This window comes from Lipotes vexillifer, unplaced genomic scaffold, assembly GCF_000442215.2.
Source record: "Lipotes vexillifer unplaced genomic scaffold, Lipotes_vexillifer_v1.1 scaffold809, whole genome shotgun sequence".
Classification (NCBI taxonomy): Eukaryota; Metazoa; Chordata; class Mammalia; order Artiodactyla; family Lipotidae; genus Lipotes; species Lipotes vexillifer.
The window spans coordinates 645,823-668,569 of NW_006788521.1; the positions used below are offsets into that span (position 1 = coordinate 645,823).

The 22,747-nt window shown below is 39.1% G+C and overlaps 2 protein-coding genes across 3 annotated transcripts in view; one reads left to right on the plus strand and one right to left on the minus strand.

Moving 5' to 3' along the window:
- Positions 1-6,111, minus strand: part of INVS (inversin) — a 147,979-nt gene extending 141,868 nt beyond the window's left edge. Inside the window, exons 1-2 of one of the 2 annotated variants that reach the window (XM_007461642.1) lie at positions 5,916-6,103; positions 2,881-3,010 (exon numbers count right to left, since the gene is read on the minus strand). In XM_007461642.1, coding sequence (XP_007461704.1) covers positions 2,881-2,986 — 106 coding nt within the window. In that variant the 5' untranslated portion in view covers positions 2,987-3,010; positions 5,916-6,103. Of the gene's footprint in view, positions 1-2,880; positions 3,011-5,915 lie in introns of both variants that reach the window. The other variant, XM_007461641.1, reaches the window with a different exon arrangement.
- Positions 6,112-6,264: 153 nt separating this feature from the next.
- The window catches only part of ERP44 (endoplasmic reticulum protein 44), a 90,178-nt gene continuing 73,695 nt past the window's right edge, over positions 6,265-22,747 (plus strand). Inside the window, exon 1 of the mRNA XM_007461643.1 lies at positions 6,265-6,524. Within this exon, the coding sequence (XP_007461705.1) occupies positions 6,468-6,524 (57 nt within the window). The 5' untranslated portion in view covers positions 6,265-6,467. The remainder of the gene's footprint in view (positions 6,525-22,747) is intronic.

Consider the following 22,747-nt stretch of genomic DNA (forward strand, 5'->3'; position numbering starts at 1 on the left):
GGGAAAGAGGTACAGGTACACTTTCAAATTTTATTCCAGGTACAATGGGAAGCAATTCAAGAGTTTTTAGCATGAAAGTGACATAACTGAGTACACAATTTTTAGTACAAGTAAACATGGAACATTTAGCTAAAAAAGTCCAGAAAAGGCAAAGCTAAACTATAGTGTTTAAGATATATAACAGGGTGGTAAAACTACAATATAATTATTACCATAAACGTCAAGACAGCAAATTAGTCCAAGGGGGAGGGAAGGATGCAGTGGGGTTTCTGGGGGAACAGTGTTCTGTTCTTTGACCTAGTGATGATTACACGGATGTTTGATTTATATTTATTTGTTAAGCTGAACATTTATGTTCTATGGACTTCACTATAGGTATATTTCAAAATAAGAAAGCATGTTTTATTTTCTTTCAGAAAAATATGGATTGAGATAAAGAAGTGGGGATAATGAGTGCAGGTGGCTCAAGAAGCTTGGTTTTGGTGACAGAGGGTGATAACTGTCCCCATATCCATTCTCTCATTCTTCTTTTTGGGAACTGAACACTCTGAGTTTTAGCTGGGCATGATGCCATCCAGGGAGAGAGATTTTTTTTAGCCTCTTTTGTCCTAGGTGTGGCTCTAAGTCCACCCATTTCCAGAATGACAAATTGCTATTCTGCACTCTCTCCTTCCCCCTTCCTGCTGGCTGGGCTGTGACTACAGTGGGAGAATCTGCCTTTGACCCAGAGATGGAAGCCACATGTTGAGAATGGCAAAGCTAAGCCCTAGCAGCATCCCTGGATGATTTTATGAAGCAGAGATGTTTATCCACCCTAGGCTGCCCACTTACCTTTGTACTGTTATGAGAATGAAACATACCTCTATCTTATTTAAGTCACTGTTACAGCAGTTTAGCCCATGTACTGATACACTTACACAAAGGAAAGTTGAGAGATATGGTAATACCTAGAGGGGGATGAAGGAACAGAGAAAGGATTTTTAAATAATGGAGACAATAGAGCATGTTTAAATGTTGATAAAAGAATATAGAATAGAAGAAAAGGTTGATGATATAGTAATCAGAGGTTTAAAAAAAATGGAACAAGATCCCTGAGAAGATAGGAAGGAATATAATACAGAGTATGTGTGGAAAAACTGATCTTTGACAGAAAGGGATATTTGATCTGTTTTAGCAGGGAGAGAGAAGAAGATGGGTGTAGCTGTAGGTTGATTTGTAGATATCAGGCTGAAAGATGAGGGAGTTCCTATTTAGTGTTTTCATTTTTGGTAAGAAGCATAAAGCATTAGCAGAGGGAGGGAGAAGCGGCAGTCAGAGTTTTGGTAGAGTGAGAAGGTATGGAACAGTAATTATGGAGAAATGTAGTATGATGAGCAGAGACTGTTGAGTGCCTTTATGAAATGGGTAGTCTTAAATTTAGGGTGTTACAAATCTTCCAGACAGGTTAAATTGTTCAGGGCTTGGCAGAGGTAGAAGGATTAGGTCCATCCAGAGCTGGGATTGCAACAGCCAGGTGTAACAGGTGAGAAGAAAAGGGAGTTTTTTCAAGGGAAGGATTTTAGTAATAGACCATGGAATCAGGACTGAATAGGGACGAAAGCAAAGACAGAAGGAGACTGATGGTCGAAAGCGGAGAAGATAATGGACTGGGGGTCTCAGTGACATTGAAAAACTATTGTTCTCATTAGCAAATGAGCTGGAACTAACAGAGTTTTAGTTGAATGGTGGATGTTTGAATGAGTGATTCAGAGGTGGTGGAAGATGTCAAATTCCAAGCAGTAACTGAATGTAGGTAGCTGAGGTCATGTGAGGATCACATCTCTGATAGAGAAGAGAAATCTTTACAGGGAATGTGGTAAAAGAATTTTGTCTTTGAAGATGAATTGGAGTTTGTTTAGTAGAGAAGAAGGTAAGGGGGCAGAAGGTAGAAAAGGGGAGAAGGAACAGATGTATAGAGAAAACTAAAGACAAAATTCATGGCATACTGAGGAATACAAAGCCTAGCCAGCAGTTAGGGTGCATGGATAGTTCCTGGAGAAATTGGAAATGTAGGGCGAAAATAAATTCTGAAAGAATAGGTATGCAAGTTCAAGTAGTGTTGACTTGATTTTAAAGCCCAGGTTGTCAATCATAATGTCACTAGACACTGGTATGTATAGAGATTACAAATAACAGAAATTTTTATTTCATTTATTTTCTTTGGGACTAATGACTTGTAAACATGTGGATTTGTGGTTTTTACAATTCTGGAATATTCTTACCCACTGTCTTTCTCCTATTCACTTTATTCTCTAGAACTTCTCTAGAAAGTTCTTCTAGAACCTCCATATTGGACCTTTCTCTCACTATAACATAGGGTGAACACAATCAATTTAACTGAACACAATCAATCAATTGAATCAATGATAAGGAGAACACTGAATCAATTTAAAATCATTAGCAGAAACTAACACACCATTGTAAAGCAATTACACTCCAATAAAGATGTTAAAATTTTTTTTAAATCGTTAAAATTTAAATTATTTGTAAACAGTACTTTGGGTATATATTAAATGTTATAGCTCACTATCCAATATCTCATTCCAGATCTCTGCTGTTACAAAGATGAATTAATTCTCTTAGCACCTTAAAGTACATATCCAGATTCAATGCCAAACACACAGATATTTCTCAAGTACTTTTCATCTAATCTTAACCTGTATTTTTAACTTTCAGGACTTAATTTCTTTCTTGTCCAAGTCCTGAAACCAAATATAAACAATAATGTATTTCCATTAAAATGTGTAAGTAAATTGCAAATTAAGACAAAGATTAACAAACTTCCTTAGGACAAAGAGTTATTTTTAAAGTTTCTGTACTTAAGGGGAGCTTGGAGCTTACCTATGATAAGCTTGTGAAGAGCACCCTTATCTCCATTAATAGCAGCAGCATGAACTTGGGATGCTAATGAGGAACCAGGAAAGAACAAGTTCTCTGACCTGTTCATAGTCTTCTCAACAACTGGAACAACCTGAAATGATGATGCAACCAATGAGTATCTGTAGGAAATCCATCTCATCAGTTCTAAATGGGTAAGTTATAAACATGGTTTACTAGAAATATTTCACCAGGATTCAAAAAGTCTACAGTCCTAGTCTTAGAATTGCCATAATGGAGTAAATTAGGTGACCCCTTGTACAAGTTGCTCATCTGTAAAATGAAAGGATTAGATGCTTCAAGACCCTTCTCAGGGGCTGAGAAAAAAAAAAAAAGGCTGAATATTTAACATTAGACACAGGTTCCAAAAGTCACAGTGACTTGCTAAGTTAATACAGGTGATTTGATTCCACATAATACTAAATATTAGTATTGATATTGGGAATAAAGGTGATGACCAAGCCACAAAATAGGTATGATGTGAACTTAATTGTCAGGTTAGAATTACCTAGATTTAAGCACTAAACTAGAAGGTACTTCATTCTTTCTCTCATGCCCACAAAAGGAGGAATTTATATTTGTTCTCCCCTTGTGTCCACCAGGGAAATATACCTAGTTAGAGATCTTGACCTTAGGAACTTTGGAAACCACATCATTAGGATAAACCATTTTTCATTAAGGAAAAATTTTGCTTTGACTGGTAGTCTCATATGGTTTGATAGAACCTTCTAGAAATGCATTAGCTGCATAGGAAAATAGTGAGTTCCTTATCATAAGAGTGTTTAAGCAGAGGCTGGATTATGTCAGAAATGCAGCAGGAAGAATTCAAGCATCTGATGGGAAGGAAAGAGGGGTAGTTTCATCAATGATCTTAAACTTCCATCCTAAAGCAAAGATGCTATATCAAAGTTCCAAAGTTGAATGCCTACAAGGATCAGGGAGGTAACAAGGGCAAGAAACATGGGGAGTCATGGGGAACATGGCAAAGTGGAGCATACGTACCTATCTAAAGGGAGCAGCTGTTAATTAGCTACAGTTAGTATCTGCAATAAGGGTAAGCAAGCCCTCTTCTGATTTTACCTGAAAGTGACACTCCAATCTCTGTGACTCCCAAGGATCTGAGAGCTTTGTAAAATAAATTTATCACAACTCATGAGCTAGTACTTGGCTGTCATTGATGAAGATTTTTGGTTCAAGTTCTGCCTTAGAATGAAAGCATTTTCTTAATTTTGGTAAAGTCAGCTCTTCATGGCTTTATTTTGCTGACAATTTGAGTTAACGTGTTGGCAGAAATGGGCGTTTTGAGAGACTCTGTCATGTCTGAGCATGTCTGTCATGTCAGAAAAACCAGTCATATGCAGGATTATATTAAAGTGACTTGAAAGAAGCTACAAAACAGGGGTGGAGGTGGAAACACCGTAGAGGAGTAATTGCACTTGGGATCAAGATCCAGTTCTGTTAATAATATGGAGTGAACACTTAGGCTGCCTCAGCTCTGCTTTTCTGTAAAATATGAAACATGAAATTGGTAGATCAAGTTGATCATTCAACAAGTTGAGTGCCAACTATGTGCTAGGCACTGTACTGAACTCTAATGCCTATCACTTTAGACTCTAGGTAATCAGTTTTAGGCATATCAGAATCACAAAAAACTTTTGAAAATAAACTAAAAACTGTATGTTATATATAGGGTTGGCCAAAAAGTTCGTTCGGTTTTAAGTAAAAATAAAAGGCATTTTTCATTTTCATGAAGAACTTTATTAAAAAACGTATTCACTAACCAAATGAAATTTTTGGCCAGCCCAATATATTTATATATACTTCATCTCATAATTCTTAGCATTTAGCACAGTAACACGTGCTAGTGTTCAGTGAATGTTTGTTGAATGAAAAGTCATAGGCTGAGTGCTAAGTCCAGAGGGTGAGCAGGGTCAAAGTTTAGTTTCTTGGAGTAATGAGTTCATACTCATGAGTCTCTGCTCTTTTTTAATTCCTCATTTCTATCTCTCTGTCAGAGAGGTCGCTGAGTGGTATAGAGATAAGAACACTGGACTAGGAGAGAGGGGACCTAAATAAAAATCTTGGCTCCATCACTGTTTAATTTTGTCAGCCTAAGAAATCCATTCTTTAAGGTCCCCCCCTTTTTTTTTAAGCTCAAACGCATTTGTATTTATTTTTTAGCGCTAATGCTATTTGTAAATATTTTACAGAGGAAAATCAAAACCACTTTGTTAATTATGAAATGCTATACAATGCAAAGGGATAATCATCATTAACTAATTATAGAACAAGCCAGTGTAATAAATGCTCTAATAATTAAAACCATAGAAAAATAGTGGTGCTGTAGTCATAAACAAAGGAAGAGTAATTTTGATTAGGACCAAATGGTTGGTTGTTTGGGACGTTCTCAGGGATGGCGACATTTGAGATGGCTATCCAGGCAGAGAAGGGTTTAGGGCCATTCCGGGCAGCAGGGAAGCTGCAGCAAAGGCAAGGAGTAGGGAGAACCACAGAAGAGTCAAATGCCTCACGGCTACTTAGTTGTGATTTGTGTGGCTACGATTGGGGGCATGTGGACCTGGCTGGATGTTCGTAGATGAGGCTGGAGAGCTAACGGGGGCAGCCAGGTTGTTCTTCAACTGCTTGGCTAACGAATTTTTAAATTTTCCTGCAGGTGTGATCCATGCATTAGTAGCAATCACTCTCAGGCTGAGCTTTTCAGTTTACAACGTGCTTTCCCAGTCCACCCCACGTCTATTCTTTACAGGAGCCCAAAGAGACAATTAGGGGTAAGTCATTGACACATTCCACTGAAACCCAGAGGGGTGGCTCGGGCTTTATAATGCAAGAATTAGCGCAGAGAGAAGAGGCAGCAGGCGAGGAGGCCAGTGATGGGAGGTTCAGGCCACAGCCCAGGACAGGAGGGTCTTGAGTTTGAGGCAGGGGCCAAGCAGTGCAGATCGATAGAAGCCTCCCCAGCCAGGCCCCCTCTTACTCACCCTCGCCTCCTCCAGGACTCACGTCCTGGGGACGGCTCCAGGAGGCACGACCCCCGCTGGGCCGCCCCTCCTGCCAGGTCAGGCCACTACATCCGGCTGGGACAGAGCCCACCGAGCTGAAACTGGCGGAGCCCCTCGGAAGGCCGCCCGAGACTCTCGACCGCACAGCCTTCTGGGAATTGTAGTTCCCGCCCTCCGCCCTTTCTATCCCACAGAGCCCCGCGCGCGGCGGGCTCTGTGGACCAGGGCCGATAGCCTGATGGGAAAAGAGTTCTTGGTGCCCAATGACGTGCTCTTTGAGAATGGGGCAGGACTACATATTCCGATGTGCTCCGAGGTAGGCAGGACCCGGAAGTGAGGGTGTGCAAGGCCTCTCTGGAAGTTGTCCCGGGTGTTTGCCGCTGGAGCTCCGGGTCGAGAGGACGAGGTGCAGCTGCCGGGAGAATCCTCCACTGCCGCCGGCTCCCGGAGCCCAGCCCTTTCCTAACCCAACCCAACCCTGTCCAGTCCCAGCCGCCAACGCCAGTCCCTGCCGCGGACCCCGGCGTTACCATGAGTCCTGCCGTCTTCCTATCCTTACCCGACCTCAGATGCTCACTGCTGTTCCTGGTGAGTGAGTAAAGGAATGACAGACGCTTCGGCAGACATTCGGATGGCCTGCCGCCCTCGCCGAGGGGGACACAGTTGCCGCTACCCCTGCTTTCCTATCTTTTCCCCTGGTGGCGAGGAGTGCACCCTCCCCCGCTGCCTTCATTCTTGGCATCCGTCCGTCAGCTTCCCAGGCCCGGGGTTCCCGAGGCCTGGGAAACCACGGTCGGAGGTGGGACCTATAAACCGGAGATTAGCCCTGGGAGAAGGATCTGTGGGAGGGTCACGGCGAGCATCGCCCCTTCCCCTGGAGTTCGGAGGTTGTTTCAGTCCAGAGGGCTCACGGACTTTGTGGTAGCCTGAGTACAGAAGGTCGGGGCATAGACCTACTGTTCTCTCCCACCCCCTCTTTTTGGGAAGAATGTGAGGCCGACAGGTGCTGGGGTCTTGTGCATCTCGCTGTGGAGCCCTAAAACGGTGCCCGGGTCGGCGGAGCCCTCTGTTGTGGCTTGATATGGTTGGTTGGGAACCCGGAACTGGAACTTGGTTTGGTGTCCACTGGGGGAGTAAAGGTTTGAAGGGTGGAGGCTGTGATTACCAGAAAGCCTCAGCTCAGAGCCTCCCTCAAATCTGGTTATACCTCCCGAAATTTAAACGAGGTTGTTCTTCAGTGCTCCTGATTTGTGAATGACCAGGTTTTCTGCATGCATGTGCACTTATTCCTTAACTTCCTCACCGGCTCAGCACCATCCCATCTTGTAAAGGAATCTTCCTACAGTCCCTCTTCCTCCAAATACATCTTGAGGGTGCAGCCTGAGTAATCCAGGCTGCAGGTCAAATTGAGACAAAAGTGAAGGACTAACTCCAGGTGGTAAAATGATGGACCTTTAATTGAGCTAGTGTTATAATATGATATTTGAAGTACTTTAATTGTAGTACGTTTTTAAAAAGCTAAATTTAGGTGAACACTAAGTCAAAATCAGTCTTGACAATGTACAAAAATATAATTAAATGACTCAGAGGAAGGCGTATAGCTAGTTACCAGCAGAACTGGGATTTGAAGCAGATCTCTTGACTCGCAGTGCTTATTCTGCCATATCATGTTACATTTTTAATATTTGTGTTTGAAATAGTTTCTCTCTCCCTCTCCCTTTTCCCTCTCTCCCCATTTTCCCTTCTCTCCCCCCTCCTTCCTCTCTCCCCTCTCTTTTCTTTGTGATTTTCAAGTCATATTCAAAGGCCATACACAGTATTTGGACCTTTTCAGAGGATAAGTGCTATGAAAAATAAGGGGAATGTCAAAGTACTTTTGAGAACTAAAAGTTGCATATAAACATGGTGATGTTAAATGATGAAGTGTCTTATTGGGACTTCTTATAATTATATGGTAATGAATGGCTTCTGTACAGAGGAAAATACTCTGTAGAGAGCTGTTTCTTGGTAATTGCATTATACTCTGTGGCTCTCTTCTAGCAGTACTGGAATAATACTCATTGTTATCAGAGACCACTTTCTCTTTAAGAATAATAGATATTAATCTTTCCATATCCATAAACATGACCTGAATTATGGGTTGTTTGCCAGAAATTACTTTTAGGTTACAAAAAATATGAAGGGCAAAAAATCTTAAGAGATTGGAAAGAAAAGTTGAAATACTGAATAGGAAAACTACATCAGATGCACTGTTTGGTTGTAGAGCTAAGTTTAAGAGGGAGAAAAGAATTTATTTTGAAATAACTCATACTTTTTATAGAAAACCTACAAACCCTGTTAAGCATAAAAAAGAGTTTTTTCTAATACTTTTAAAATCTAGTTAACATTTTGTGTACTTCTCTCTCTGAGTAAATGTAGAGGAATAGAAGACATTTTAGAGAATACCTGAAAAGGTTAGTAGGCTGGAAAATAAAGCCCAGGAAAAGGTTTAGTAAGCCAGAGTTACAAGTCGAGCTAGATTCAGTTTGAACACATTATTTACCAAAGTAGTTTTAATAGTCATATACCAGTTTGCAAATATTTATAGAACATCTGTCTGATCACCGTTTGAAATACTTATCTAACTGACAGTTCTGTTCTATTGATGGAAACTGCTTACTCAGTATCCCACCTGTCTAAAAATATACCCTTTATCTTCTCCAATGTGCTTTCTTCCTCCTCCCTCCAACTTCCCCTCTCAGACTTCAAGTTTATTCCCTCCCACATACAGCCATTGAATATCCAAGTTTCCCCCTAGCTGAGGTCATTTTTTTCCTTAAATGGCCTGCTATAAAAAGCCATATATTCTCTTACCACATTAATTTTTTTTTTTTTCAGGTAAACTCTACCTCAGCCCTAAAGACTAGATCTATTGAGATTTAGTGGTGTTCATAAGATAACAGCAGAAACATAAAATCCTAAACTTCTGCAGGCAGGTAGTTTTTTTTTTCCCCCTGATCTCAAAAGCATGTTGGGACATATCATTCTATGCCTAAAAAGCCTTTCTGGGATGGGTAACTAAACACAGAAGTTCAGTGTGATAACTTTTTTTCCCCCTGAGCTTTTATGTATAGATATCTTTAAAGTCAGGGTCTTAGAGAATGAGTTCTTTTATTTCAGGCTTGCTTTTTGAAACACCCCCATTGCCTTTAAATTATTTTTAAACTCCACTGAATTTGCAGCATGTCTTGGACAAAGTGCGGTAGTATAGGGGTGCACTGATTTTGGATAAATCAGAAGACACATTTGAGTCACCTGGCAAATGCAAAGAGGCATAATTCTCCTGATACCTTTTCTGTACCTCACGAATATTTATTGTTTCTGTAACGGTTTGAATTGATCCATTAGGTATGTGATTACAACTTTAGTTTCTGAACTGTATAATCTCTGCCTCCAGAACTGTTCATCATATTTTGTGGATGACTGGAATGCTGGAGACAGTAATATTTCTCTGCTAAAACCCCATGTATATAATGTCTGGATTGGGAAATTCCTTCCCAGTTGTGTGCTCTTTTAAGGAGAGCTGCCTGAATCAGAGGAAAGCACCTGGCCAGATGTATCTCGGCATTATCTTTTTTTTTTTTTTTTTTTTTTTGCGGTACGCGGGCCTCTCACTGTTGTGGCCTCTCCTGTTGCGGAGCACAGGCTCCGGACGCGCAGGCTCAGCGGCCATGGCTCACGGGCGCAGCCGCTCCGCGGCATGTGGGATCTTCCCGGACAGGGGCACAAACGCGTGTCCCCTGCATCGGCAGGCGGACTCTCAACCACTGCGCCACCAGGGAAGTCCTCAGCATTATCTTTTCATTTTGCTTTGTGACAGTCATTACTTGGCAGCTTATAGGATAAGTTAAAGGGACATTTCATTTATCACTAACCAAAGGATCAGTTACTTATTAATTAGCCCTTTTCTGCTTATCTTTCTACCTGAGATGGGTTTATTCAGGATTAAAAGTGATCATTTTCCCCTTAAATTAATTATTTCTTAGCAGTTGTTCTTCCTGCATTGGTTGTGTACAAAAGTTTTGAAAAAGTGAGATAAGAGAAATAAGACTAAATTGGAATGAAGTTGTCTGATATAGCCTAAATAACCTTCTGTGGTTCAGAGGTTTGTAACCTGCTCCGGTTGCTTTATTGAGAATGCTTTCTTGTTAATCTCTTAATGGTTTATGTTTATAGATCGTAAGTTGTTACTAGCTCTAATTGCCTTGTGCCTGGACATTAAGGCTTTTACCATTATTGCTCCTGGTTTGTTCAATATGTATAAGAAGCCAAGAAAAGTTTGCTTAGGAAACTAAGTAAATCAGAGAGCTAAGTAAACATTTATTTAACTTTATAAGTACCTTAAAAATAAATACAGTAGAATTCAGAGATGTCAGTTTTAGCCATTAGTGCCAATGATAAATACTGATTCCTACCTTCAAGAAGAGTACTTTTGGAGACATGTAGTTCCATTCATAACTCAGTGAGTTATTTATCCTATTGATATGACTTGCCCCAGATCAGTGGTTTACAAAACTTGGTGGCTCATTAGAACTGCCTGGGGCAGTTTTAATACAATGATGTGTAGGCCCTATATCAGGCTAGTTATATCTGTGGGATCCAAACATTGTCCTTTGTTTGTTTGTTTTTAATTCCCAGGTCATTTGTTTTTTCTTTAGTATGTCTCTCTAAAAGATAAGAATTAAACAACAAAGCAAAACCCAGAATACCATTATCACATCTAGAAAAAGTAACTGAAATTTCTTTATGTCATCAAATATCTAGTCAATGTTCAGATTTTCCTGACTGTTTCAAAGAAAAAAAAATTTTTTTTTAAACAAATTGAACGTTCAAAGCAGGAGCCATATAAGGTTCATACATCCCAATAGGCTTATATGTCTCTTATAAAACTTTACAAATCTATAGGTTCACTCTCCATCTCATTTTTTTCCTTGTAATTTATTGTTGGGGAAACTGGGTCCTCTGTCCTGTAGAATTTGCCACATTCTGAATATTGCTGACTGGATCCCCATAGTGTAGTTTCATGTTTCTCTGTTCCTTTTGTTCCCTATAAATTTGTAATTAAATTTATGTGGGCTTAACCATCAACTCAATATATGGTTAGGTTCATTTGTTTCATTTAGCTTTCAGTTTTCAGGTTTTTAAAAATTATCTTCTAATATATAATTATGCAAAATTTATTGCTTCCAAAGCAAATCTTTAAAGCAAACTATGTTTACAGCAGGCCAACTTCTATCCCTGTCTATTCTACTGTCTTAACTTCCTCCTAATATAAGAAACCTTTAAAATTAAAAAATTTTTTAAAAATTCTTCCTTTTAAAAAGAAAATGTAAGCAATCTACTTGTACTTACATATTTGTGTATATTTGTTTCTCCCTCCACTTGATAAACTCTAGCATATTATTCATACTTTATCTCTCCACCTCTTTCTCTCCCCTTTTAAACTCTATAAAGTGTATCCTAGAGATCAGAATAGAAATATTCCCTATTTCTTTTAAACTGCTTATTGCTCCTCTGGGTAGATGTGCTACTGTTGTTTCCATTCTTTTGCTTTAACAAATGTGTTAAACTACTTTGCAAAATTACTTTTGCTAGTGTATCTTTGAGATAGATTCCTGTAATTGCCGTTGCTCAGGCAAATGGTAAATGTATTTGTAACTTTGTAGATGTTGCTAGATAATGGAAGGAGTTTTGTGTTTTGAGTTCTCACCAACAATGTAACAGACTTTTGTCATATCCTTGCTAATAAGGTTGATGTCAAATGATTGGGTGTTTGTCAATCTGATAGGTGAGAAATGGTATCTCAGTGCATTTTTTTTTTTTAGATGTTGGGGGTAGGAGTTGATTAATTTATTTATTTTTGCTGTGTTGGGTCTTCGTTTCTGTGCGAGGGCTTTCTCTAGTTGTGGCAAGGGGGGGCCACTCTTCATCGCGGCGTGCAGGCCTCTCACCATGGCGGCCTCTCTTGTTGCGGAGCACAGGCTCCAGACGCGCAGGCTCAGTAGTTGTGGCTCACAGGCCTAGTTGCTCCGCTGCATGTGGGATCATCCCAGACCAGGGCTCGAACCCGTGTCCCCTGCATTAGCTGGCAGATTCTCAACCACTGCGCCACCAGGGAAGCCCTATCTCAGTGCATTTTAACTTGATTCTCTTTTCATATGAGCTTTTTTCTGTGTAAAGGCCATTTGCATTTTGACACGGAATTTTTTTTTTTTTTTTTTTTGACACGGAATTCTTAACCCTTTATCTCCTTAGTTGATCCAAGCATGCAGCCAGATTGAGAAGCACTGGAATATATTACTCTATTCAGTAATATTTCTGTTGGGTTAAAACTTGTAAAAACCTTGGAAAAGATGTCTGATTGTCAGTTATTGAAAACATTTTCCACACTATAGTAGCTCAACTTTTAGATGCACTATATCTTACTTCATCGTTTGTTAAAATACTATTATTTTAATATAAATTATGGTATTTTTAATATAAAATATGGTTATTGGTCATCTCCAGCTTTTCACAATTGTAAAAAAAAAAAATGTACAAATGATACATATACAATGATGTTCACTACAGATCTCCAGATATATCTTCAGGTTAATTTTCCAGAATTGTATTTCTTAGATCCTATGGTATATCTTTTACTTAGGATTTCTGATACATTGTACAAATTTGCCCTACTGAAAAGTTGTACAGACATTTATTTCTGTCAACAGTGTATGAGTGGCAGGGCAGGAATAAAGACATAGACATAGAGAATGGACTTGAGGACATGGCGGGGAGGGGGAAGCTGGGGCGAAGTGAGAGTAGCATTGACATATATACACACCAAATGTAAAATGGATGGCTAGTGGGAAGCAGCAGCATAACACAGGGAGATCAGCTCGGTGCTTTGTGACCACCTGGGTGGGATAGGGAGGATGGGAGGGAGGCTCAAGAAGGAGGGGATATGGGGACATGTGTATGCATATGGCTGATTTGCTTTGTTGTGCAACAGAAACTAACATGGTATTGTGAAGCAATTATACTCCAATAAAGATGTATTTTTTTAAAAAAGGGAGAAACACTTTGGTATTATGCAAACAAATTAAAGCAATTTTTCTGGGAAAAAACCCCCAAAACAAAACAGTGTATGAGTATGCCCACTTCCTTACACTCTAGTTACAGTGGGTGTTTTTGTAGTCTGTGCCAATTTAGTAGACCAAAAATATTATCTGATTTAAATTTACATTTCTGTGGTTACAACCAAAGTTGATTTTTTTCATATTTATTAACCATTTATATTCCTGCTTGAGTATGTATGTATGTGTTTATGTTAGTTGCCCCCTTTTCAAAAAATTGTTTACTCATTCTTCTTCCAGTAATTCAGAATAGATGTGCTCACAAGATACAGTTTAAGAATGATGGAAAGTGTTATTTCTTCATGTAGTGTCCATTCATGAGGTAGCATAGTGCAAAGAATACTGGACTAGCTGTTAGGGCATCTATGTACAAGCTCCACCTCTTCCATATACTTGTATCTTTGGATAAATCACCTAGCTAAATTTTTTAGTCTATAAGTTAAACATACTGGATTTGATGATTCAGTGATTCTTTGTGTAGTCTATTATGTTTTTTAAAAAGGATATTCCTGTAACTCCCCTAATTAATAAATTTATTATTTGATTGGGTATTTCCTCAAAAAATCTGCTAGCTTTGCAGGTCTGTGCCACATCACTCTGCTATCCAGTGTAAGGAATAGCATGCTTTGGTCACAGCTTTTCTGATATTACTGCACTGTATTTCATTTAACCAAGTAAATGAAAAACAGTTTGACTTTTCACAGAATTCAGTGCTCTTTAACCTACCTTTGATTCCATAGAGAGGAACTACCTATGGCCCAGGCTGCAGGAACTTTATTTCTTCGGTATTATTCTTTCCTTTACTCCTGGCGTTTGAATGCCTGTTTGCTGTCTGCTGTGGAAAAGAAAAATATAATTGAGATTCATATCATGCTTCCAAGGAATTTATAATTCAGTGGGGGAGATAAGATGTATATGTAAATAATTAGAATTCCAAAATGAAAGTGATAGGTGCCCTTAAGGTATTTGTAGAAGTGGGTTGTAGATCTTGCTATACAGAAATGTGGGGACTTCCCTGGCGGTCCAGTGGTTAAGCCTTTGCCTTCCAATGCAGGGGGCGTGGGTTCAATCCCTGGTCAGGGAGCTAAGATCCCATATGCCTTGAGGCCAAAAAACCAAAAAAAAATAAAAAGAAATGTGGCAGTGAGCCTGGGCATCACCTGGGATCTTCTTCCAGTGTCCTCACCCCAGGCCTACTGATTCAGAATCTGCACTTTAACAGTGTACCTAGCTGATTCGTATATGCCCATTAAAGTATGAGAAGTACAGCTGTAGATGTTTGAAAAAAGCAAGTTTATTCTCATTGGCAGAATCAGAGAAATCTTCTTGAAGGAAGATAAGAGTAGAGCCTTGAAAGGTTAAATTGATGGGTTAATTTTCAGGCTTGAGTGGAATGAATAAGAAGGCTTGTACCCTTCAATAACTTAATAAATCTTTAACGTGAATTGGATACCTGATTTTTTGGTTTCATTTGTTTTTTAAGGAGTCTTGCTGTGTGGCTTACTGACATGGCCAGATGTCAGACTTGGCCCTAAAGAAGCTGGCAAACCCTTTGGCCAGTTTCCATTAGAACAGCTCATTATTATCTTAGCCAAAATAAAAATCATGGTCTTTAGTGGATTCTCACCAGCTTTCCGATTACTCCACTCAAGAGGAGAGGGACAAAAAAGGGACTTTGGAGAAGTTTCTTATGTAATGCCATGGATCTTAGGTCTTGGTTCTATTCTTGTAAAGATTGCAGTCAAATCCTAACTGCTTTGATTCCCACGGTAATATTGTGGTCAAGATCTCTGATTCCTCTAGCTCTGTGATTTTCTCGTTATGTAGAACCTTGGACATTATATATATATATATATATATATCCTGGAAAAAAGGAATTGGAGGCCTTTTTATTTCTATGGGACTCTATCGTTAGTGTTTTGCTCAGTTCAGTAGGCGGGAAGGGATATAAGAACCATTACTGGGTCACAGGTGGTATAATGACTGAAGTTATAGTTATCTAGAATTGTACTGTAAACTTAAATTCATTAAAATGGAGTAAAATAAAAAATTCCATTCCTCAGTCACAGTAGCCATATTTCAAGGGCACAGTAGTCACATGCAACTAGTGGCTACTGTATTGAACAGACCAGGTGCTGAAACATTTCCATTGTTGCAGAAAGTGCTATTGGATAGGGCTGGTCTAGAGCTTTGCTCTTGCTGTCTCAGAAACCAAGACAAAGGTGAGGTAAAGAATGAGGAAAATGCCTCAAATAGTGTTTCACGACTTGTGAGGAACACATATTTTACCTGTCCAAGGAATAGCAATAACCTGGAAAAAAGCGTCAATAATCTTATTAGCACAGATTTGGCTTTTGGTTGTTGCCTAATGGCAAATTTAGGGAGGCACCAGAGAATACTAGTTAAAACTTGAAAATAAGAGTTGGAGTGTTAGTATTTTTCTTTTACTAGTTCACAAGGTTATTTAGGGCAAATCTCTTTCCTTCTTGAGGCCTTAGTTTTTCAACTGAAAATTGAGTAGGATTGCATAGACTGTTTGGAGGAGTCTAGCAGACCTTCCAGTGGAATGTGACTGGGACGTTGGGACTTGATGACCTACAGTTTGTGTCTGTGATAAAGTCCCTTTTGAAGTCTTCATTTTTAGAAATGATATAGAGAAAATATTATTAAGTACATGCCAACATTTTTAGTTAGTAAAATTACCTGTAAAAAGATGGCCTGTTGATACATTTTGTTGGCCTCCGTTATCAGAAGGGTACCTTTGCCAGGAACTTAATCTTCTAATTTGATAAACTCAGAAATTACTGTGCATCTCTCTTCCTGCATACTTTAAAAAGGCCAGAAGTTGTATGAGCTCATGAAGACAGGCTAATCTTTAATACATATAGCAGTTTTCTAAATTTGAGCCAATTCCAAAATGTGAAGAAAGTATGATTTAGTGATGGAGTAGAGATCATGAATAAGTTTATAAGGTAAAATATTAAATGGAGTTAAAATTTCTTGGCCCTTTGGACAAGATACTCATATTTACATGCCTGCTGTAGGTGTTTTATTGTATTTGAAGTTTTGTAAAATGTAGGGGGAAATGCCAACTCTTAAAATATTACTGACACAACATTAAAGTCTGTGAGTAAAGAACAGTTTCAGTTGTGAATGTGATCTGAGAGAGAAATTTGGATATTTCTCAATTCCTTTCATTTTATTACTATGGTTCTGGCCCAATTGCAGTAAAATCCCAGCTAGCTGGTAAAAGCTCACGTTTCTGTAATGACTTCACATTCTGAAAGAGCTACATTTTTTTTTTTGTAGTCAAAATAATTCTTTGAAAACAGCTACTCAAACTGACTCATTTCTCAGTTTCTAGCACCAGTTTTTACTCTAAGAATGGATACTGGGCTTCCCTGGTGGTGCAGTGGTTAAGAATCCTCCTGCCGGGGCTTCCCTGGTGGCGCAGTGGTTGAGAGTCTGCCTGCCGATGCAGGGGACACGGGTTCGTGCCCCAGTCCAGGAAGATCCCACATGCCGTGGAGCGGCTGGGCCAGTGAGCCATGGTCGTTGAGCCTGCACATCCGGAGCCTGTGCTCTGCAACGGGAGAGGCCACAGCAGTGAGAGGCCCAAGTACTGCAAAGAAAAAAAAAAAAAAAGAATCCTCCTGCCAATTCAGGGAACACTGGTTTGAGCCCTGGTCTGGGAAGATCCCACATGCCATGGAGCAACTAAGCCCGTGCGCCACAACTACTGAGCCTGCGCTCCTGAGCCCGTGAGCCACAACTCCTAAAGCCCGAAAGCCTAGAGCCTGTGCTCTGCAACAAGAGAAGCCACCGCAACGAGAAACCCATGCACTGCAATGAAGAGTAGCCCCCACTCACCGCAACTAGAAAAAGCCCACGCACAGCAACAAAGACCCAATGCAGCCAAACAAAATAAATAAATAAATTTTTAAAAAAGTTATTTAAAAAAAAGAATGGATACTGATTCTCATAGGAAGTCTTGTGATCTGTTCACAACACAAGTACCAGTGTTGTAAAATACTTGGTACTTTATTTAATCTTTGAATGAACAGTTTCATATACCCGAATTTTGCTTTAGAACTATAAAAACTGTGCTACATTTTATAGCATGTTCTATTTATTTGTTTTAGAAATTGTCCAGTTTGTTTATTATTGTGCCTGTACTCTGGTCTTATAGAGTATCTTCCAGAGGTAAAGTGAAGTATTGGCTGGGCCAAAAAGTGCCTTGGGGTTTTTAAGTAAAAATAAAAGACACATTTTTTCATTTTCACCAAGAACTTTATAGAACAACGTGTTCACCCTTTTGTTCCACTACCTTCTGCCATTTTCCAGGCAACTTCATAATTCCATCTTCCCCAAACTTTTTATATCTTTGAGCAAAGAACTGTTACAGGTGCGTTTTACAGTCTTCCAGGGAATTGAAATTTTTCCCATTAATAGAGTTTTGTAAAGACTGAAATAAATGGAAATCTGAAGGTGCAATGTCTGGTGAATACAGTGGATGAATCAAAACTTCCCAGCCAAGTCGTAACCGTTTTTGCCTGATTATCAAAGAAACGTGGTCTTGCGTTATCCTGATGGAAGATTATGCGTTTTCTGTTAACTCATCCTGGATGCTTTTCGTCGAGTGCCGCTTTCAGTTGGTTTGATTGGGAGCACTACTTGTTAGAATTAATCGTTTGGCTTTCCGGAAGGAGCTCATAATAGAGGACCCCCTTCCAATCCCACCATATATACAACATCACCTTATTTGGGTGAAGACTAGCCTTTGGTGTGGTTGGTGGTGTTTCATTTCATCTGCCCCAAGATCTCTTCCATTCCACATTGTTGTACGGTATCCACTTTTTATCACCTGTCACAATTTGTTTTAAAAACGGAATATTTACATTATGTTTCAGTAGAGAATCACATGTGGAAATACGGTCAAGAAGGTTTTTTTCCGCTTAACTTACGTGGAACCCAAACATCAAAGCGATGAACGTAACCAAGCTGGTGTAAATGATTTTTTAACGCTTGATTTGGATATTTTGAGTATGTCGGCTATCTCTTGTGTGGCATAAGAAGATTGTTATCAATTATTGTTTCGATTTGATCGCTATAAACTTCAACTGGTCTACCCAACCATGGAGCATCGTCCAGCGAGAAATCTCCAACACAAAACTTCGCAAACCACTTTTGACACGTTCAATCAGTCACAGCACCTTCTCCATACACTGCACAAATGTTTTTGTGCATTTCAGTTGCGTTTTTACCTTTCTTGAAATAATAAAGCATAATATGCCAAAAATGTTGCTTTTTTTCTTGCATCTTCAATATAAAATGGCTACACAAAAACTTACCAATTTTGATGTCTTTTTTTAAATGCACGCTGATATGATAGCTGACACAATACAATCTAACAAAATTGTTTTGAATGAAGTGAAGACAACTAAGTGCTACTAGAGCCATCTTATGGAAAAAAACAAATGAACCTTTTGACCCACCCAATATTTTCCATTAATAATAACTTGAAAATATATCAACTAAAGAGAAGACTTTTAGGAGAATATTTAATTTAGGAGTCAGAGATGTGGGCTCAAATCTTGGATCTGCTGCTTTTCACCTTTGTTATCTTGCCTGTTAACCTCTGAGGAATAATACAGGTTTTGTGTCTGACTTATAGGAGGTGTTATTTGCATGCTTCTATGATTTTGTGGAACAAAAAGTGTTAAAAAGGTATCACGCTTTCTTATTCTTAGATCTTAGTTTCTAGTACAATACCTTACACAGGTTAAGTGCTTAATAATAATTTATTGTGTGTATGGAAAAAAGAAAAGGTACTGCTAGGGTAAGGAGGATCAGGAATGCCCAGGGAAGTGGGAGTTTGTAAGCATCACCAAGAAGGTGAGCCTTAAACTAGGTGAGGAAGTTAGTCATTTGGATTTCTTGGGTGGAAGAGCCTTCCAGGCAAGGGCATTAGCCAGTGCAAAGTTCCTAAGTGTCACAGGCATATTCAGGGAGCAGCAAGGAGGGCAATATAGCTGTCATGCTGTGAAGAAGGTGCAGCATATTAGAAGATTAAGTCGGGAATTCTCCGGCTGTCCAGTGGTTAGGACTTCGCACTTCCACTAAGATCCTGCATGCCATGTGGCTGGGCCAGAAAAGAAAAAAATTAAGTCATGTAGCTAAAACACAGTTTCCAAAACTGTACTTACTATGTATGTTGTTTGCTGGTGTTTTCTTTTTTCTTGTTTACTATTCTGTGCTTTGTTTTCTTTAAAAAATCAGATGATCTGACCCAATAAGGTAGAACTCCATAACAGGGTTGCTGGTGATATTGATCTCCTCAGCCCTGGCCCAGTTGGCTCTGCTGGGAGTTGCCTTGGCTGTTTACCCCAGTGATCCCCCAGTTTGCTATTTTCAAAATATTCCCTATGTGTGACAGGATGGGTCACAACCTGCAGTTGTAATAACTTAAACTGTGAAAACAAAAGATTTCCTGACATTTTTTGATTCCTGAAAGCAGTATACTTTCATGGTACAGAAAAGCATAATGAAGAAAAAAAGTACATACCCCTACCACTGATAACATTTTAATGAATATCCTTCCAGTTCTTTTGTGTGCATATTGAAAGGACTTTTAACTGTAAAATGTACGTTTTGAACAGTGTAGGGTTGGGCTCTCACTCTTGTTTGGTCGTGGTGTAGAGTGGTAGACTGCCAGCTACCTGGGAACAGAAGATGATGCCCATGTGTATACCTGTGCTTGTACTCATAGAACTTGGAAATGACACTGAGCTTGACCACTTAACTTTAGAAAGTTATTTAACCTTTCTGAGCTTCCTTTTTCTCACCTTTCAAATGAGGATACAGCCCTCTTTTGAAGAATTCTGGGGAGACAAAATGAGACTGTTTATGAACGTGTCCATGGTACGTTGTAGGCACTTAAACTTTTCCGACTTCTGTCACATCATAGGTGTTCAATAAATGTTGTTTAGATGAAGGAATCAGTGAGCGAATGAATGATTGAATACATTTGCTGTTTTGGGTAACTTTCAAATTGTCCACCCTGTGGTATTAAAATTGTGTACACTGAAGTAATGAGCTGGCGTGACTAGCTTCCAGCCCCCTGTGGTCTTCTGATGATAATTGCACTGTCAGTATTATACTAACAAAAACAGCTTAAAAATGTGACCATGAAGTGAATAAATTATCTGTCTAGTTCTGTTTTATAACTGTACTTAGTTTTGTACTTAAACTCAGTATATAATGATGAAAATAGTTTATGGAAACAGTTGTATTTTGTTGTACAGACCACTGGTTTTAGAATTAAAAGAGACCTGGTTTTGAACCCTGTTCTGCCACTAGTTTGCACAAGTCACTTAGCCTATTTGAGTCTTAATCCTTTAGCAAATATTTGCATATACTATATGTCACATACTGCATAGTTAGTCATTTGGATTTCTTGGGTGGAAGAGCCTTCCAGGCAAGGGCATTAGCCAGTGCAAAGTTCCTAAGTGTCACAGGCATATTCAGGGAGCAGCAAGGAGGGCAATATAGCTGTCATGCTGTGAAGAAGGTGCAGCATATTAGAAGATTAAGTCGGGAATTCTCCGGCTGTCCAGTGGTTAGGACTTCGCACTTCCACTAAGATCCTGCATGCCATGTGGCTGGGCCAGAAAAGAAAAAAATTAAGTCATGTAGCTAAAACACAGTTTCCAAAACTGTACTTACTATGTATGTTGTTTGCTGGTGTTTTCTTTTTTCTTGTTTACTATTCTGTGCTTTGTTTTCTTTAAAAAATCAGATGATCTGACCCAATAAGGTAGAACTCCATAACAGGGTTGCTGGTGATATTGATCTCCTCAGCCCTGGCCCAGTTGGCTCTGCTGGGAGTTGCCTTGGCTGTTTACCCCAGTGATCCCCCAGTTTGCTATTTTCAAAATATTCCCTATGTGTGACAGGATGGGTCACAACCTGCAGTTGTAATAACTTAAACTGTGAAAACAAAAGATTTCCTGACATTTTTTGATTCCTGAAAGCAGTATACTTTCATGGTACAGAAAAGCATAATGAAGAAAAAAAGTACATACCCCTACCACTGATAACATTTTAATGAATATCCTTCCAGTTCTTTTGTGTGCATATTGAAAGGACTTTTAACTGTAAAATGTACGTTTTGAACAGTGTAGGGTTGGGCTCTCACTCTTGTTTGGTCGTGGTGTAGAGTGGTAGACTGCCAGCTACCTGGGAACAGAAGATGATGCCCATGTGTATACCTGTGCTTGTACTCATAGAACTTGGAAATGACACTGAGCTTGACCACTTAACTTTAGAAAGTTATTTAACCTTTCTGAGCTTCCTTTTTCTCACCTTTCAAATGAGGATACAGCCCTCTTTTGAAGAATTCTGGGGAGACAAAATGAGACTGTTTATGAACGTGTCCATGGTACGTTGTAGGCACTTAAACTTTTCCGACTTCTGTCACATCATAGGTGTTCAATAAATGTTGTTTAGATGAAGGAATCAGTGAGCGAATGAATGATTGAATACATTTGCTGTTTTGGGTAACTTTCAAATTGTCCACCCTGTGGTATTAAAATTGTGTACACTGAAGTAATGAGCTGGCGTGACTAGCTTCCAGCCCCCTGTGGTCTTCTGATGATAATTGCACTGTCAGTATTATACTAACAAAAACAGCTTAAAAATGTGACCATGAAGTGAATAAATTATCTGTCTAGTTCTGTTTTATAACTGTACTTAGTTTTGTACTTAAACTCAGTATATAATGATGAAAATAGTTTATGGAAACAGTTGTATTTTGTTGTACAGACCACTGGTTTTAGAATTAAAAGAGACCTGGTTTTGAACCCTGTTCTGCCACTAGTTTGCACAAGTCACTTAGCCTATTTGAGTCTTAATCCTTTAGCAAATATTTGCATATACTATATGTCACATACTGCATACTTTCATTTTCCTCATTTATAAAATAGGGATAATATAATTCCTACTTCAGCTTCAAGAGTTGATGTGATGATGTAAAAGAGATATGTGTTTGTAAATAGTAAATATATATGTTGTTACATTGAAATATTCTTGTGTGCTTCAAACATATGTTTGTTACTCAGATTTTTTTTTCCCCCCAGAAGCCTAGGTATGCAATGTAGTTCATCCCTTTCAGGGAGATTTGATACATTATGGAAATAGTTCTAGGGTCTGAGTTTCCGGGATAACTGACAATAGTAGTAGTAGAGTGACTTTGAAGCTGGGAAGACCTAGTTCATTCTTGGTTCTACCTCTTTGTAGCTGTGTGATATTAAGCAAATTTCTTTATCTTTCTGACCCTCCAATTTCCTATTTTGCAAATGGGGATAATTATTTTGCAAGGTTGTAAGATTAAGATATAATGTATATTAAGTACTTTGCATCACGTCTGGCGTATAGAAGAGATTTTTGTTTTGTAAGGTAATGAATAGAGAAGGAAAGGTTGCCAAGTGGATAGAGTTGTCATTATAAAATGGAAGAAGTACCTTGGAGGAGGATTGCGCTTGTTCTGAGAATCTCTCTGTGCTTCTAGTGCCTTTTCGACCTTCTGAAATGAGTAAATGGTTGAGGCTTTTTATTTTAAAAGTCTGATTCTAAATATTAGTGGTTTCTTAAAGTGCT